Source organism: Narcine bancroftii, chromosome 1 (assembly GCF_036971445.1).
Source record: "Narcine bancroftii isolate sNarBan1 chromosome 1, sNarBan1.hap1, whole genome shotgun sequence".
NCBI classification, from domain to species: Eukaryota; Metazoa; Chordata; class Chondrichthyes; order Torpediniformes; family Narcinidae; genus Narcine; species Narcine bancroftii.
Window position 1 is genome coordinate 101,345,605 of NC_091469.1, and position 14,812 is coordinate 101,360,416.

A 14,812-nucleotide genomic window follows, 5' to 3' on the forward strand; every position below is an offset into this window, starting at 1 on the left:
ACAAATATGGAATAACTCATGGTACAATGTTTGCATATCATCAACTGAAAGCTTATTTAAAGGATAAATTGGGAAACAGACTGAGATTACCAGAAGGAAGCAGCTTTGAATATGTGATTACAGACACATTATAACGAACATGTACATTAAGCTGCAAGATAAGGAAATGGATGAAATAAACTATAAACACAAACAAAAGTGGGAAAAGATAAAAAATGAAACATGGGAAAAGTTATGTTCTGGAACTATGAAGAATATAATAAACACAAGGTTACGCATGATACAGTATAATTGGTTACACAGGTTATATATCACGCCCCAAAAGTTAAAAAAATGGATCCAACATTATCAGATAGATGTTTTCGCTGTAAGAAGGAAATGCGAACAACAGTACATGCAATTTGGGCATGTGAGAAAGTGGAAATATTTTGGGAAGATCTAAATCAGGTATTAAATAAAATCACAAAAAGTGACATACCAAAAAATCCAGAGATCTTTCTTCTAAGTAATATAAGAAGTAAGGAATCATGCCTCAAATTGGATAAAGTGCAAAAAAGATTTATTATGACAGCCTTAACAGTAGCAAAAAAAAAGTATAATGTCAACTTGGAAAATGGAAGAAAGCCTGAGAATACGGCAATGGTACATGGAAATGAATAAATTTATTCCATTGGAAAAAATAACATATAATTTAAAAAATAAAGTTACATTATTTGAACAAATTTGGGAACCATACATGGAACATAACAGAGAGGGCTCGCCTCGGACATCCACACCCTAAAATGATAAGAAGACAAATGACTTGATCCAGTGTGTAAAAGTAGATGACACATATTTCTTGTTTATTTTTCATTGTGTGACGACATTGTTTAAATGGTTTTATTGTATTGTAAATGTTGAGTATTTATTGGTTTTGGAGGGGGTGGGAAAGGGGGAGGGAAGGTGGGGGGGGGGGGTGGGGGGAAGGGAGAAAATGCCATTGTGTATATTTGATGAGCAACGTTTGTATATATTTTGGTTGATATGGTTCACAGTATGAAAAATTAAAAAAAATATTTTAAAAAAGTGCACATTTCAAAGCATCGATCACCTGGTTAGAATGTCATCAATCCGGCAGGCGAAGCTCTGATTCTTTGGATGTAATAAGCATTGGGTTAGACTGAATTAATTCTCTCCCATCATACAACTGTTCCTCAACCAGGCATCCCTGGTCTCTGAGATCGAGCCTTCGTCGTGTTGACGCGGCAGTCATTAAGACGCTGAGGCGTGCCGGCCGTCGGCCGCTCCTGGATAGGACTTGGCGAGTCTATGAGAGCAGGCAGCCACCGGTCCCAACGCCCACTGGATCCGCCAGGGACATTCCGTATTGGTCTAACTTTGCGTTGGCAATGTCTTCAGACAATCAAATCTTGAGTCTCCCATACCTTTCTGCCTTCATGGGTCATTCTTCGCGCCAATATAAGTGATGAGAAGAAAAGATCCAAGTTCTTATTTTTAAAGTCGTTATTTGGAGAACGGCATCCCCAGTCTCGAAGCCAGTGACTCTGTATCTTGCACGTCAGGCAGGTAGGGAGTTGTGCTCGTGTCCCAGCTCCACTCCTCCCGCCTCAATCTTCAGAGTCTTTCCTAACTAAACTCGTCTGGTTGAGCTGGGAAAACTCAGCAGGGCATTTTAAAGATACATAAGCAACTTTTCGGGCTTGAGCCCTTCATCAAGGTAAATAAGTCATATTAAGGACATTGTTTGACCTGCTGAGTTTCTCCAGCGTTGTGCTTTTACTTCAGTCAGAGAGTCTGCAGACTTTCGTGTTTGACTCGTGACCCTGAGTGCTGATTTTACCTTAGTTTGTTTAAAATAAAAGGTTTTTTTTTTTGACGCCACAATGGTGCAACTGCCTCACAACTTCCTCGACTCATTCAATTCCGAACTCGAGTCCTGCGGTTACCTCCCCAACGCACACGTTTGAGGAGGTGGGATAAGGGGGAACATGAGGAAAATAAAACATGGGATTCGTATGGATGTGAATGTGATGGTGCGAAGTCGCTGGGCCGAATGGTCTATTTTCATACTGCTGTTCGGTAAGCGTGTTCGTGTCCCTTGCCTTGTTAATCCCGAGTGTATTGCAGTGATTGACTTCTCAGCATTAAAACGGAGAATGCTGGAAATATGGCACTTCTCCGCACAATTTGATAACCTGCGATCGTGGTAGCAAACGCCAGGACAGTCCCGCCCCAGTTCTAAACCCACATTCTCAATGCCAGCCCCAGATCTGGTGTGAAGGAAACACAAGGTCGGCTCTGGAGATCACGCTCAAATATACAATCGGTTGGACGTTTGTCATTCTCATCCCTGCCGGTTGCGGACGTGGGCGGACAAGGTGAGGTGGCTGGATATAGGCACGTCCCGTTGCGGCAGCGAGGACGAGAAAGGCGTGGGGCACAGTTACGGGAGCAAGGTCGTTTCCACTGGGACGGAGGTGAAGCCGTGGGGCTGTGTTGAGGGGGCACGGCTCAAGCAGGTACGGGGAAAGCTCATTCAGGTATGAGCGGGGCTAAGGGGTGACAGGTGCGGGGGGAGACTATGGCGGCGGGATAAAGCAGGCGAGGAACGAGACTGAGTCAGGTGCGGGGACGGGTCGGAGGGAGGTGAGGGGGCGGGACTGAGGCAGGTGCACTACGGAGGTGAGGGGGCAGGACTGAGGCAGGTGCGGGACGGAGGCAGGTGCGGGGGGACTGAGGCAGGTGAGGGGGCGGGACTCAGGCAGGTGAGGGGGTACTGAGGCAGGTGAGGGGGCGGGACGGAGGCAAGTGCGGGGCGGGACGGAGGCAGGTGCGGGGGCGGAGTTGACAGGTGCGGGGCGTGGCGGAGCGGTAGGCTAGGGTTTATCTGTGGCCCGCGACGGCTGGCGAGGACAGACGCCATGGGGTGGGCGGGGAGCCGCTGGCTGTCCACTTCTTGGGTCCTGTTGCTGTTACTGGGTGGCGCGGCCGGCTGGCTGCTGGGTCCACTGCACTCGCTGCTCTTCCTGTTGCCGCTCAGCATAGCCTGGTTGCACCGCCTTCTCTTCGCTCCTTTACAGCGGTTGCGGGAGTTGCACGACGTGGGCTACATTCCAGAGCCCGGAGCCAGCCGGCGACACACGGCAAACGAAGTGAGGCGGAGGCGCAAGCGAGGGGATCTCCCCCCGGTCTATCCCAACGGCTGGTACCGGCTGCTGGGCTCTCGCCAGCTCCCGGTGGCGCATGTGAAGTGTGTCACCATCTTCGGTAAGGAGAGGGGTGTGCAGAAGTTGGGGATGAGACGGAGTCGGGCTGAAGACAGTTCGAAGCACGGATGCAGGCTATTCCGCCCTTCGTCTGCACTGATCTTCAAAGCGAGGATGAAGGGGGATAGGCTGGGGAGATGGGGCGTGAAGGGGTCAGAGAGCAGGAGGGTGTGGGGCAAAGATATTTGTAGAGCTGGGTGATTGGGGGGTTGGGTCTCGATGGAGTTGGAGTGAGAGATGGGGCAAGGTGAGGAGCTGGCTGGGTCGGGGTGTGATGGAGCAGTGGGCTGGAAACCTTGTGTATGTGGATATTTAGAATGGTGGTGTCCATGGGGAGGGGGAGATGTTGGCTCGTGTTGATTAGATTTTAAGGGGAAAAATTGAGAAAGGGGCGATGCATAAGGAGCTTGTGAAGTAGTTGGTGAAGTGGAGATGGTGCTGAGGAATTGGACTGGGCTCTGTAGATGTTTGAATGATCAGATTTCATCTATATTGAATAACCTCCTTCTCGAGTTTTGTTCCGTTAATGAGTATTAAACTGTTGTCACATGGTCAGAATCTATAAATGTTGTGATAAGTTGGCAAACAATAAGGTTTGTTTTGTTAGATGGAATGTTGATAATTGTTGGCATTCTATTTCAACTGCAAACATTTGTGAAAGAGCTAAGCTGCGAAAGGTGTGTTTTCTTTTTGATTTTGATGAATATCACTTCCTGAAATGGTGCAGGGAACCTTTTGCATCCCATGTTTTTCTTGGTGCCTTTATAGCTGGCTGCACAGGGCTGGATGTGGAGGTGGATGGCATTAGGTTGGGGTTGAAGCATCACTGGGCTTTCATCAAGACTCTTGATTAAAGCGCGACATCAACGATTACTGTCGAAAGTAAAAGTTTGTGGTGTAAAAAAAGTAACATGTTAGCATAATGGTGAATTAGAGGGTTATCAGAAATCGGGGACAGGACTTTTCCAGGTTGATGAGACATAAACAATGGTTGGACAAAGGAGGGCATCTCTGATGGTCTGGCATGGACAAATGGAGTGCTGGTTGCTAAGGTAGGCATGGCTGTAAGTTCTGAAAAAGATGTGGAAGTGGTTGTTGCAACCTACCCCTGGTGCATATGGTTCAATTTCCTCCTTGTGGTTGATGAAGGCTGTCCTGTGTCCTTAGGGTGATGAGTTTAGAATCCTTTTATGGGGAGGAGTTAGGCTAAACTTATTTCTTGTGAAGGGAGGGCAGGTTCTTAGACTACGGGTGAGAAGGGTGTTAAAGGTACACATGTTGTGAGGGTGATTGGGGAATTGTTTTCTGGTTCTTGTGAAGGAGGGAGAGTGAAACACGAAGTCTGCAAACACTGAGATTGTAGTAAAAACACATCAAAATGCTGATGGAACTCAAACAATCTTTTCAGCGAGACAAAGCTATATTGCTGACACTTTGGGCCTGAGCCCTTCTTCAAGGAATAAGCAGAATAAGCCAGAAGCAGGATATAACAGAAAGTCTCAGAATTCAGTCAATGTTGTAAGAATCCAGACCAACAAAAGGTGTCAATTGGATACGATAAAGGACGAGGTTAAAATTTATCATGTCTATGCAAATGGAATGGAGAGATGATGGGGTAAGAAATGGGGGGGGGGGGGTTTAAGGAAAGGCAGCAAAGTCGATATTAATGCCATCTGGTTGGAAGGTGCCCAATTGGAAGATGAGATGTTGTTCTTCCAATTTGCAGGTGGTCTCAATCTGGCAGTGCATGAGACCATGGACAGACATGTCAGCAAGGAAATAGGATGGAAAATTGAAATGGGTGGCCACTAAGAGATCCACATTATGTGGCAGACAAAGCCGAGGTGCTCAACAAAGAGATCTAATCTGTGTCTAGTCTCTCTGATGTAGAGGAGACCACAGCAGGAGCACTGGATGCAGTAGATGACTCCTGCAGATTCACAAGGACTGTTTGGGGCCCCGAATGATGGTGAGGGACAAGGTGTGGGGGCAAGTGCAGCATCTCCTCTGGTCACAGGGTTAGGTCCCAAGAGGATGATTGGTGGGGAGGGAGGAGAGGACAAGGGAGTCACAGAGGGAGCTGTCCTTGTGGAAGGTGGAGATGGGAATATGTGTCTAGGATGATGTATTGGATACAGAGGCTGGTGGGTTGGTAGGTGAGGACAAGAGTTACCCTGTCCTTGTTGTGCATGGGGGCAGAGGGAGCCAGGGCAGATGTGCAGGTAATGAAGAATGCATGGGTGAGCACTGAGTCGATGGATGTAGAGAGAAGCCACGATGTCTGAAAAAGGATATCTCTGATGATCTGACATGGAAGTTCTCATCCTGGGTGCAGATGTGATGGAGATGGAAGAATTGAGAGAATGGAATGGAATCCTTACACGTGACAGGATGTGACGAGGTGTAGTCAAGGTAGCTTGGGATTTGGTGGGTTTATAGATAATGTCTGTTGAGAGTTTGTTTCCTGAGATGGAGACAGAGAAATCGAGGAAAGGGAGAGTGCTGCTCGAGATCTGCACCCAGATTGAGGACCTCAATGCCAGATCATCTGTGATGCCCTCCTTCAAACAACATGGCTTTCCCTCTACCACCATCAACTCGGTGCTCACCCGCATATCCTCCAATACCCGCACATCTGTCCTGGTCTCCACCATCCCCGCCCACAACAATTCTGAGACTTCCTGCTTCTGGCTTATTCTTCTTACTTCTTATGCTGAGTTCCTCCAGCATTTCAGTTTGTTTTTACCAGGGAGGGAGAATCAGTCTTCTCCAGGGTGATAAGGGGGAGTGTGTTTATTTACCATTGCTAACGCTTTGTAAAATATTCATTGTGACTTTTGATTATTGGCATTATCTGGACCTGATTTCATATCAATGCAGCCATGCCCACCACCTCTCCACAAGCCTCCTCCCTCCTCATTAAAGATTTTTCTGTTCACTCTGACAACCTTCTGTCTTTCCATAGTTTTCTCCCTTGGGAATTAAACCAAGAACTTCCCTCGTTTCACTCGGAGATCTTGGTTTCAGTATTGTTAAAGCTTTTATCATATGTGCCTTTCAACTGAACTTATCCACACCAGTTCAATTGTTTTATTGTTTTATTAAAAGTGTTTTATTATAAGTGTGGTATGCTTTATTGCAACAATATATCTAGGTTTGCACAAGTGCCAATGCATTTTATGGATTACATACTTGGAGTCATTCTGCCGGCTTGCTTTAATGATGATAGAATGTTGGAATGTTTAGGCCATGTCACTGTAATTAATGTTTACATTTCACTGTAATTAAGCACAATGTGGTAATAATTCTTCCTTTTTTTATTGAATATTTTATTTTAAAAATTTCCATACACGTAGTAATCCAGATTTAATATAGGAATACATGTTCCAAAAAGAAAACAAATTAGAAATTACGTACATGATGGTATTTACCCCCCCCCCCCTCAAAATAACCAATATAAAAAAGTACAATATAGTTCTATAGAATAGTAAAAAAAGAAAAAGAATTTTCAGGATTGCACAGGGGGATGTTGCTTAACACACAGATTTTAAAAAATCATTAACATAATCCAGAGGAAATTCTCACGCATCTAGAGGCATAGGAAGGACAATTTTACAAATTTAAGCCTAATATTTGGGTATACGGGTGCCAAATTTGCAGAAACATAGCATATTTATTTCTCAAACTATATGTAATTTTTCTAAAGGAATACAACTTTGAATTTTTGAACTCTATCTAGCCATTCCCAAACTGAAATACATTTCCTTGCCACCACTAATGCAACTTCAACAAATTCCAATTGATATATATTTAGAGATATATCGATATATATATCGATATATCTATATATGGATTTAATTTAGGTTTTGTTCCTTCAATATTTCCTAATAGAAATAAATCTGGGTTTTGTGGAAATACGACACCTGTAACTCCTTCCAAAAATATCTCTAAATTTAGTCAAAAAGGTCTTGCCTTAGGACTAGATCAAGTTGAATGCAAAAAAGTTCCTACAACTTCACCACACCTAAAATATTGATCTGATAAATCTGATTTCAATCTCTTCAATTTCTGTGGTGTAAGGTATAACTGATGTAAAAAAAAAAAAAAAAAATTATATTGAACTAATCTATACCTTACATTAATAGTGTTAATCATACAATCCCCACTTAGATCTGCCCATCTTTGTTAATCAATTACAATGCTCAAATCTGGTTCCTAAAGTAGTTGTGGATTGTGTAGATAAGGAGGAGTCAAGTATAAACCAGATCTTAATTAATAATGAAGTGAATCTGCTTCATTCCTTGATTTTTTTTTCTAAGTAGAAAAAAGGTTCAAAATCTCATTCCTCCAAGAATTTCTCCAGTAATATTAGATCATTGTGAGTTGCTATTAATCTGCAGCAAGTCATTGAGCTCCACATGCCTCATGGGGTTCTTTTCCATTCTAAGTCACTGCTGTTACTTAATGCCGGTTGGAGAGGTGTGGAGATCATGGTAGTATGGGTATAGACTGAGTTTATGTCTGGATTTGGGAACTGTGTGTGCGTGAGCATGGCTATATCACTATGTATAGGAATGCCTGTATTGGAGACTGGGAATGCGTGGGGGTGGTTCGACATGCAGTTGTGGATACATTTGATGCAGATGCCACTAATGTATTTTTTTGTATATTTTATCTATTAAGGATAAAGTATACAGGCATGTCTCTTTCTTTGGCTTGGCTTTGCGGACGAAGATTAATGGAGGGGTAATGTCCATGTCAGCTGCAGGCTCGTTTGTGACTGACAAGTCCGATGTGGGACACTCAGACACGGTTGCAGTGGTTGCAAGGGAAAATTGGTTGGTTAGGGTTGGGTGTTGGTTTTTCCTCCTTTGTCTTTTGTCAGTGAGGTGGACTCTGTGGTCTTCTTCAAAGGGGTTGCTGCCAGCCGAACTGTGAGGTGCCAAGATGCACGGTTTGAGGCGATATCAGCCCACTGGCGGTGGTCAATGTGGCAGGCACCAAGAGATTTCTTTAGGCAGTCCTTGTACCTCTTCTTTGGTGCACCTCTGTCTCGGTGGCCAGTGGAGAGCTCACCATATAACACGATCTTGAGAAGACGATGGTCCTCCATTCTGGAGATGTGATCTACCCAGCACAGTTGGATCTTCAGCAGCGTGGATTCGATGCTGTCTGCCTCTGCCATCTCGAGTACTTCGATGTTGGTGATGAAGTCGCTCCAATGAATGTTGAGGATAGAGTGGAGACAACACTGGTGGAAGCGTTCTAGGAGCCGTAGGTGATGCCGGTAGAGGACCCGAACAGGAGTGTGGGTATGACAATGGCTCTGTATACGCTAATTAAAGATAAAGTACACAGGCATGTAAATAAGTACAGATATACAAAACTTTCTCTCCCTTTTATTCCCCCCTCCCTCAAACCCTCCCTCCTAAAAGGTACCCCAAATAAAATAAAATGGAGTTAAAATTTACTTATTGCTGTGATGAGTTGCCCTCTCTTTCGGGAAGAAAAAAACCTTAATTACATTACTAAACCCATATATTTCATATATGGATCCCATACCATAATTTAAAAAAAGGAGTAACTATCATATAAGTTGTATGTTATCTTTTCAATGGAATACACGATCGCAACTCAGTGTGCCATCTCTGAATATTCAACTCAATTTCATCTTTCATTAATTTCCAAATAATTGCAATACACTTCCTAGCCACTGCTAAAGCCAGTCGAATAAATGCAAATTGGGACGTCTCCAATTTTAAACCCAAAATCAATGTTGTACTATATCCAACTAAAAAGAACATCGGGTCAAGTTCCAACTTAAACTTAAAAAGACTTTCCAAAAATTCTACACCTAAAAGGTTTCACCTTTTCACTAAGCCAGACTGTGTATAGAAAAGAACCAGTCTCTTTGTCACACTGAAAACACAAATCAGAAGAACTAAATCCATATTTCTTTAACTTCTTGGGAGTTAAATACAACTGATGAAGAAAATTATGATGAACCAGTCTACATCTCATGTTTATCAATTTAGTCATACTGTCTTCACACGTAGTCATCCATTCTTCCTAAGATATTGGAATAGCTAAGTCTTCCTCCCATTTAATTCTTGATTTATACAGATCTGACTTCCTCATTTTACGTTGTAACAGAGTGTACATTTCTGAAATAAATCCTTTATTGCCTCCCTCTGTGATTAAAGTTTCAAAATTCATTTGCTTAGGTAACTTTAACTCCTGTCCAAAATTATCTAAAAAATAAAGGACGAACTTGATAATATGCAAACAAAGTATTTGGCCTAATTCCAAATTTTTTGCCTAAGTCCATTAAATGAAGAAAAGAACCAGCTTCATAACAGTCTTGTACCAACTTAATACCGTGATGTTCCTATGATTTCAGATATTGATTATTAATTGAAAAAGAAAACAATTTATTCTGGATAATGGAGACCTGGCAGAAATTTTACCTTTTGTTCCAACAATCTGATTCCTATTGTGCCATATCTCCATTATGTGTTTCAACACAGGTAGATGATAATTTTTTAAAAGATGAGGATTCCATTTATAAATCAATTGATCTGAATTCTGTTCAAAAAGTTGAGCCATCTCCACTTTTGCTCATATCAAAGGACAATCAGTATGCAACATCCTGTTTATGAATTTTAACTGGGCTGCTTCATAATAATTTTGGAAATGTGGTAATTGTAATCCCCCTAAGGCATACCTGCAAGTCAATTTTTGTAACGACACTCTTGCCAACTTGTCCTTCCACAAAAACAATCATACCAAAGCATTTAAATCCTTAAAAAAAATTCAGAAGTTTGTAGGGAATTGATTGAAAATAATATTGTATTCGCAGAAAGATATTCATCTTTATACAATTAACACATCCTATCAAAGTTATTGGTAAGTCATTCCATCTATTTAAATCATGTTTAATTTTACTCAATAAAGATAGATAATTTAATTTATAAAAATGTTAATAATCAACATCCACAATGATCCCTAAATATTTAATCTTAACAGGCCACCAAAGTAGAGTTTTTTGTTTACAAGCTGAATAATCCTCCTCTACCAATGGCATAATTTCACTCTTCTCCCAGTTAACTTTATATCCAGACATTTTACCAAACTGCTCCAGTCATGTTTGCAGATGTCCCAAAGATTGTTCAGGGTGTGTCAAATATACTAAAATGTCATTTGCAATCAAATTCATTTTATATTCCTCTGAATTTACCATAATACCTTTAATGTTTTCATCCTGTCTAATCATTTGAGCCAATAGTTTGATGATCAATATAAATAAGGCTGGTGACAAAGGACAGCCCTGCCTAATCAATCTAGTCAGTGTAAATGAAGAAGATTTGTCACCACTCTAGCTGGTGGATTTTTATATAATTTCTTCACCCAACTGGTAAAGAGTGGTCCCAATTTAAATTTCTCTAATACTTAAAATAAAAAATTCCATTCCACTCTATCAAATGCTTTTTCTGCATCTAAAGCCAATATCAAGTTGTTTGGGTTGCTCCTGAGAAGCATTGATCAAAGAACTTAACTTTACAATATTGTCCTCCGAATATCTGTTTTTAGTAAATCCAGTCAGATCTACATAGACCAACTTTGGCAGAAACTTAGCTAATCTATTAGCTAAAACCTTTACCATTATTTTGTAGTCTACATTCAGTAAAGAAATCAGTCAATAAGATCCAACTTTTAATGGATCTCTATTTTTTTTGGAATTACAGTACTCAGTGCCTTAGAAAAAAATTCTGGAAAAGAACTAATTTTGGTAGTCTGCTTCACAACTTCCATTAATACAGGGAACAATAGGTCAAATAATTCTTTATAAAATTCAGAGGGATTGCATTCTATGCCTGGGGATTTCCCCTTAGGAAATGCCTCTTTAATTTCCATCTCATTAAATGGAATATCTAACTCCTTAATTTCTTTATCTTCCAACAACGGCATATCTAAATTAGACAAAAATGCATCAATTCGGTCATTGTTTTGTACAACTCCAGAAGTATATGTCTTTATAAAATGAACAAAATTCATCATTAATAAGTTTATAAGAAACAGTCGTACTTTTTCCAACAGCATTAATGGTACTCAAAGTCTGTTCCGTTTTCAATTGCCACGCCAAGACCTTATGGGCACATTCACCTAGCTCTTAATAACATTGTTTAGATCGTTGTAACAGTTTCTCAAATTGATACATTTGTAAAGTATTATATCTTAACTTTAACTTAGTTAATTGATCTTTTTTTTTAATCTTCCGTTATGTCCCATTCCTTTTCCAATGTATCAGTTTTCTTCTCCAAATCCTGACTCTCTGCCAAATATTGTTTCTAAACTTTAACTAAATAACTAATGGTCTGACCCCTCAAATATGCTTTTAAAGCATCCTCTAGTATGACTTACACTGCACCGACTGTTCATTTATTTGTAAAAAAGTTTTTATATGTTCCCGTATATAGTCAATGAATTTAGGTTGTTTCAGCAATGCTGTGTTAAATCTCCAACAATATGCTGTTTCAACTTTGTCAGAACCTGTAAAGGATAATGATAGTAAAGAACGATCAAACAATATCCTGCTTTTATATTCTGCCTGACTAAATCTACCTTGTAATTGCGCTGATACTAAAAATAGGTCAGTTCGAGAATAAGATTAGTGTCTGGCCAAATAAAAAGAAGTCTTTCTCTGTTGGGTTTAACTTCCTCCAAATCTTTACCAAATTCAGCTCTTTCATTACTATTGACAACTGTTTAGCCATTTTTGTTTTACTCAACATTTTTGGAGATTTATCCAATAAGGGGTCCAAACAATAGTTGAAATCACCCCCCACCAAAACATTATCATATGCCTGATTTAAATTCCAAAAAGCCTCTCATGAATACCTCATCATCCACATTAGGTGCATAAACATTCATCAATGTCCAAGCCTCTGAAAAATATCTTACAATTTACCACTAACACTCGACTTGCCATTGCAAAAACTGAATCCAATGTAAAAGATCATTTTTTATGTATTAAAATAGCAACACCTCTTGCTTTAGAATTAAAAGACAATGCTATAACATGCCTAACCCAGTCTCTTTTTCAACTTCTGGTGCTCCTTCTCAGTCAGGTGTGTTTCTTGCAAGAATGCAATATCAATCTTCATCTTCTTGATATAAGCTAACACCTGTTTTCTTTTAATTGGGTTATTAAGCCTGTTAACATTAAAAGTTGCAAAATTTAAATTAGCGATTAAGCCCTAAATCTCCCCCAGAGTGCACCCCTCACAGCTCAAAATTAAAAAGAAGAAATGGCTTAAAAATTAATTTAAAAAAACCCCAAAGTAAAACACACAAAAAACCCTCCAAAAAAACCTACAACAATATAAGTGTAGTATCCCTCTCAATTACATGGGAGTGACCAATGCCAAAAGTTCCTAATGACTTCAGAAGAGTTGGCAGCTGAGCCACCCCCACTGAACAGTACAAGCAATAATCAAAAGATCCAAGTACATCAAGTATGATAAGCTGCCTCTAATGCACAGTAAACTTGCTCATCATCATCTGTTGTCGTGTCTCCATCTCTCTTTTCTCAGTCCCTCCTCCACTTATTGTTGAGAGGTCTGGTCTTGACCCTTCTTATTAACTGGTAAAGAATTAGCAAAACAAGAGCCGCATGATCATTATCAACAAATTGAGACTGAAAACTTCCATAAAAGACTTTCAACACAGCAGGGTAACAGAATGTAAACTTATTCCCTATCTGCCTCAAAACATTTTTAGCTGAATTAAACTCCTTACGACATTTAATAATATCTTGACTCAAATCAGAATAAAAGAAAACTCTGTTATTCTGAACAATTAATGGACTCTGGTTACATCTGGCATAGTGAACTGCAAGTCTCAAAATTGTATCTCAGTCTTGGTACCGTAAGCACTGGATCAAAATGGATCGAGGAGCTTAACCAGAATATGGTTTTCGTCTGACCGCCCGGTGTACTCTATATCCGATTCCAGTCCATCTAGAAATTCTGCCACTCCTAAAACCTCAGGAAACCATTTTTGGAAAAATTGAAGTGGATTCGGACCCTTAGTAAATTTTGGTCATCCCACAATCTTAACGTTATTCCTCCAGCTTTGATTTTCCAAACTGTCAATCTTTTTCAGCAAATCTGATTTCTGTACCTCCCAACCAGTAAACGAATCTTCAATCTGTTCAAATCTTTCTTTATATTGCTCCATCTCATCTTTACAATCAAGAAAGCATTCTTCAAGCCTTTTAAAATTATCTTGCACTTTATCGACTGCTCGAAGGCATTTACTCACATCCATTTTAATTGGAGTAATTTCTCCCCATATCTCGGACATTGGACCTTGCATTTCAGTGAATCCCTGATTCATTTGTGCAGCCAAACTTCCAATTTGACTAATTATATAATTCAAAACCGGAGTAATAGATGATAAATCTAACTTCGGTAAAACAAACTTCTGCATTTCAGGACTACCCTCCATTAAATGCACTTCTTCAGCCAGCATGGGATCTTCTTCTTCCTCCTTCCCCTCTATCGGTGAAACAGTCGGGACCACCCGACTGTGGGTACAGACCCCTCCCAGCCCAGCATTGCTAGGCTGGTGGAAGTCTGGTCCTCCCGCAGCCTGGGCCCATTCAGTCATTATGCGCATGTGTGAAGTTTCGCGAAGGAGCAAAGACTCTTCCACATCAGGGAAGATTGTTGTTGGTCATTGGCGCTATCTTGTGCCGCGGGACACAAGACTGGCATTATAGTCAAGTATTCTTTGCCCAACGACGTCCGTTGAGGTCGGGGAGGAGCTGCACTCGAGCCTGGAGGATCACTTTGCAAGGTAGGCTGCATTTCTTCTGTGCTTCTAGCTTGTTTTACTGCTGCTTTCTTCCCAACTTGTGCTTTAACTTTCCTCATCGTTGTAAGGCAGATACATTCACCAGTACTTTAAGTATCTTTAAAACTTTTTAATTAGCTCTGTCAGGGGAAGGTGTTGTTCCACCTCCTCTTCCTACGCCATCATGCGATGCCTCCCCAGATGCCATTAATGTTGAAGGGAAGTGGTTCACACCACTCACAGGTAAATATGCCTCATGTTTATATTAAACACCTGTTAGCCTTTTGATCATACACCTCTTATTTTGTTTTTTATACTGATAAGCATACAAAGTTCATGTGCTCTTATAAAATAAATTCTCCCTGTGTCTTTGTGGGTTTTCCCCGAGGGCTCTGGTTTCCTCCCACTGTTTGAAACGTTTTTTTGGGGGGGGGGGGGGTTTAGGTTAATTGGGTGTAAATTGGACGGCAAGAACTCATTGGCCGAAATGACCTGTTACTATGCTATATGCATGTGTGTCTTACAAAATAAATGCGAGAACATGGAGTAAAGGTTGTGTCATTCACTCAGTTCTTGAATTTACTCACTGCATGTGCAGTCAGCATCTCTGGATTCTTTGTGCCACTTGCTTAATGGAGTCACAGGCCAGAGATGGATGGGAACAGGGAGGGAGGGGCCCATCTTCCGGC

The 14,812-nt window shown here is 41.0% G+C and overlaps 1 protein-coding gene across 5 annotated transcripts in view; it reads left to right on the forward strand.

The window, feature by feature from the left end:
• Positions 1-2,886: 2,886 nt before the first annotated feature.
• LOC138761733 (cholesterol 7-desaturase nvd) overlaps positions 2,887-14,812 on the forward strand; it is a 142,688-nt gene continuing 130,762 nt past the window's right edge. For all 5 annotated transcript variants that reach the window (XM_069934405.1, XM_069934415.1, XM_069934392.1 and 2 more), the window contains exon 1: positions 2,887-3,267. In XM_069934405.1, coding sequence (XP_069790506.1) covers positions 2,922-3,267 — 346 coding nt within the window. In that variant the 5' untranslated portion in view covers positions 2,887-2,921. The remainder of the gene's footprint in view (positions 3,268-14,812) is intronic.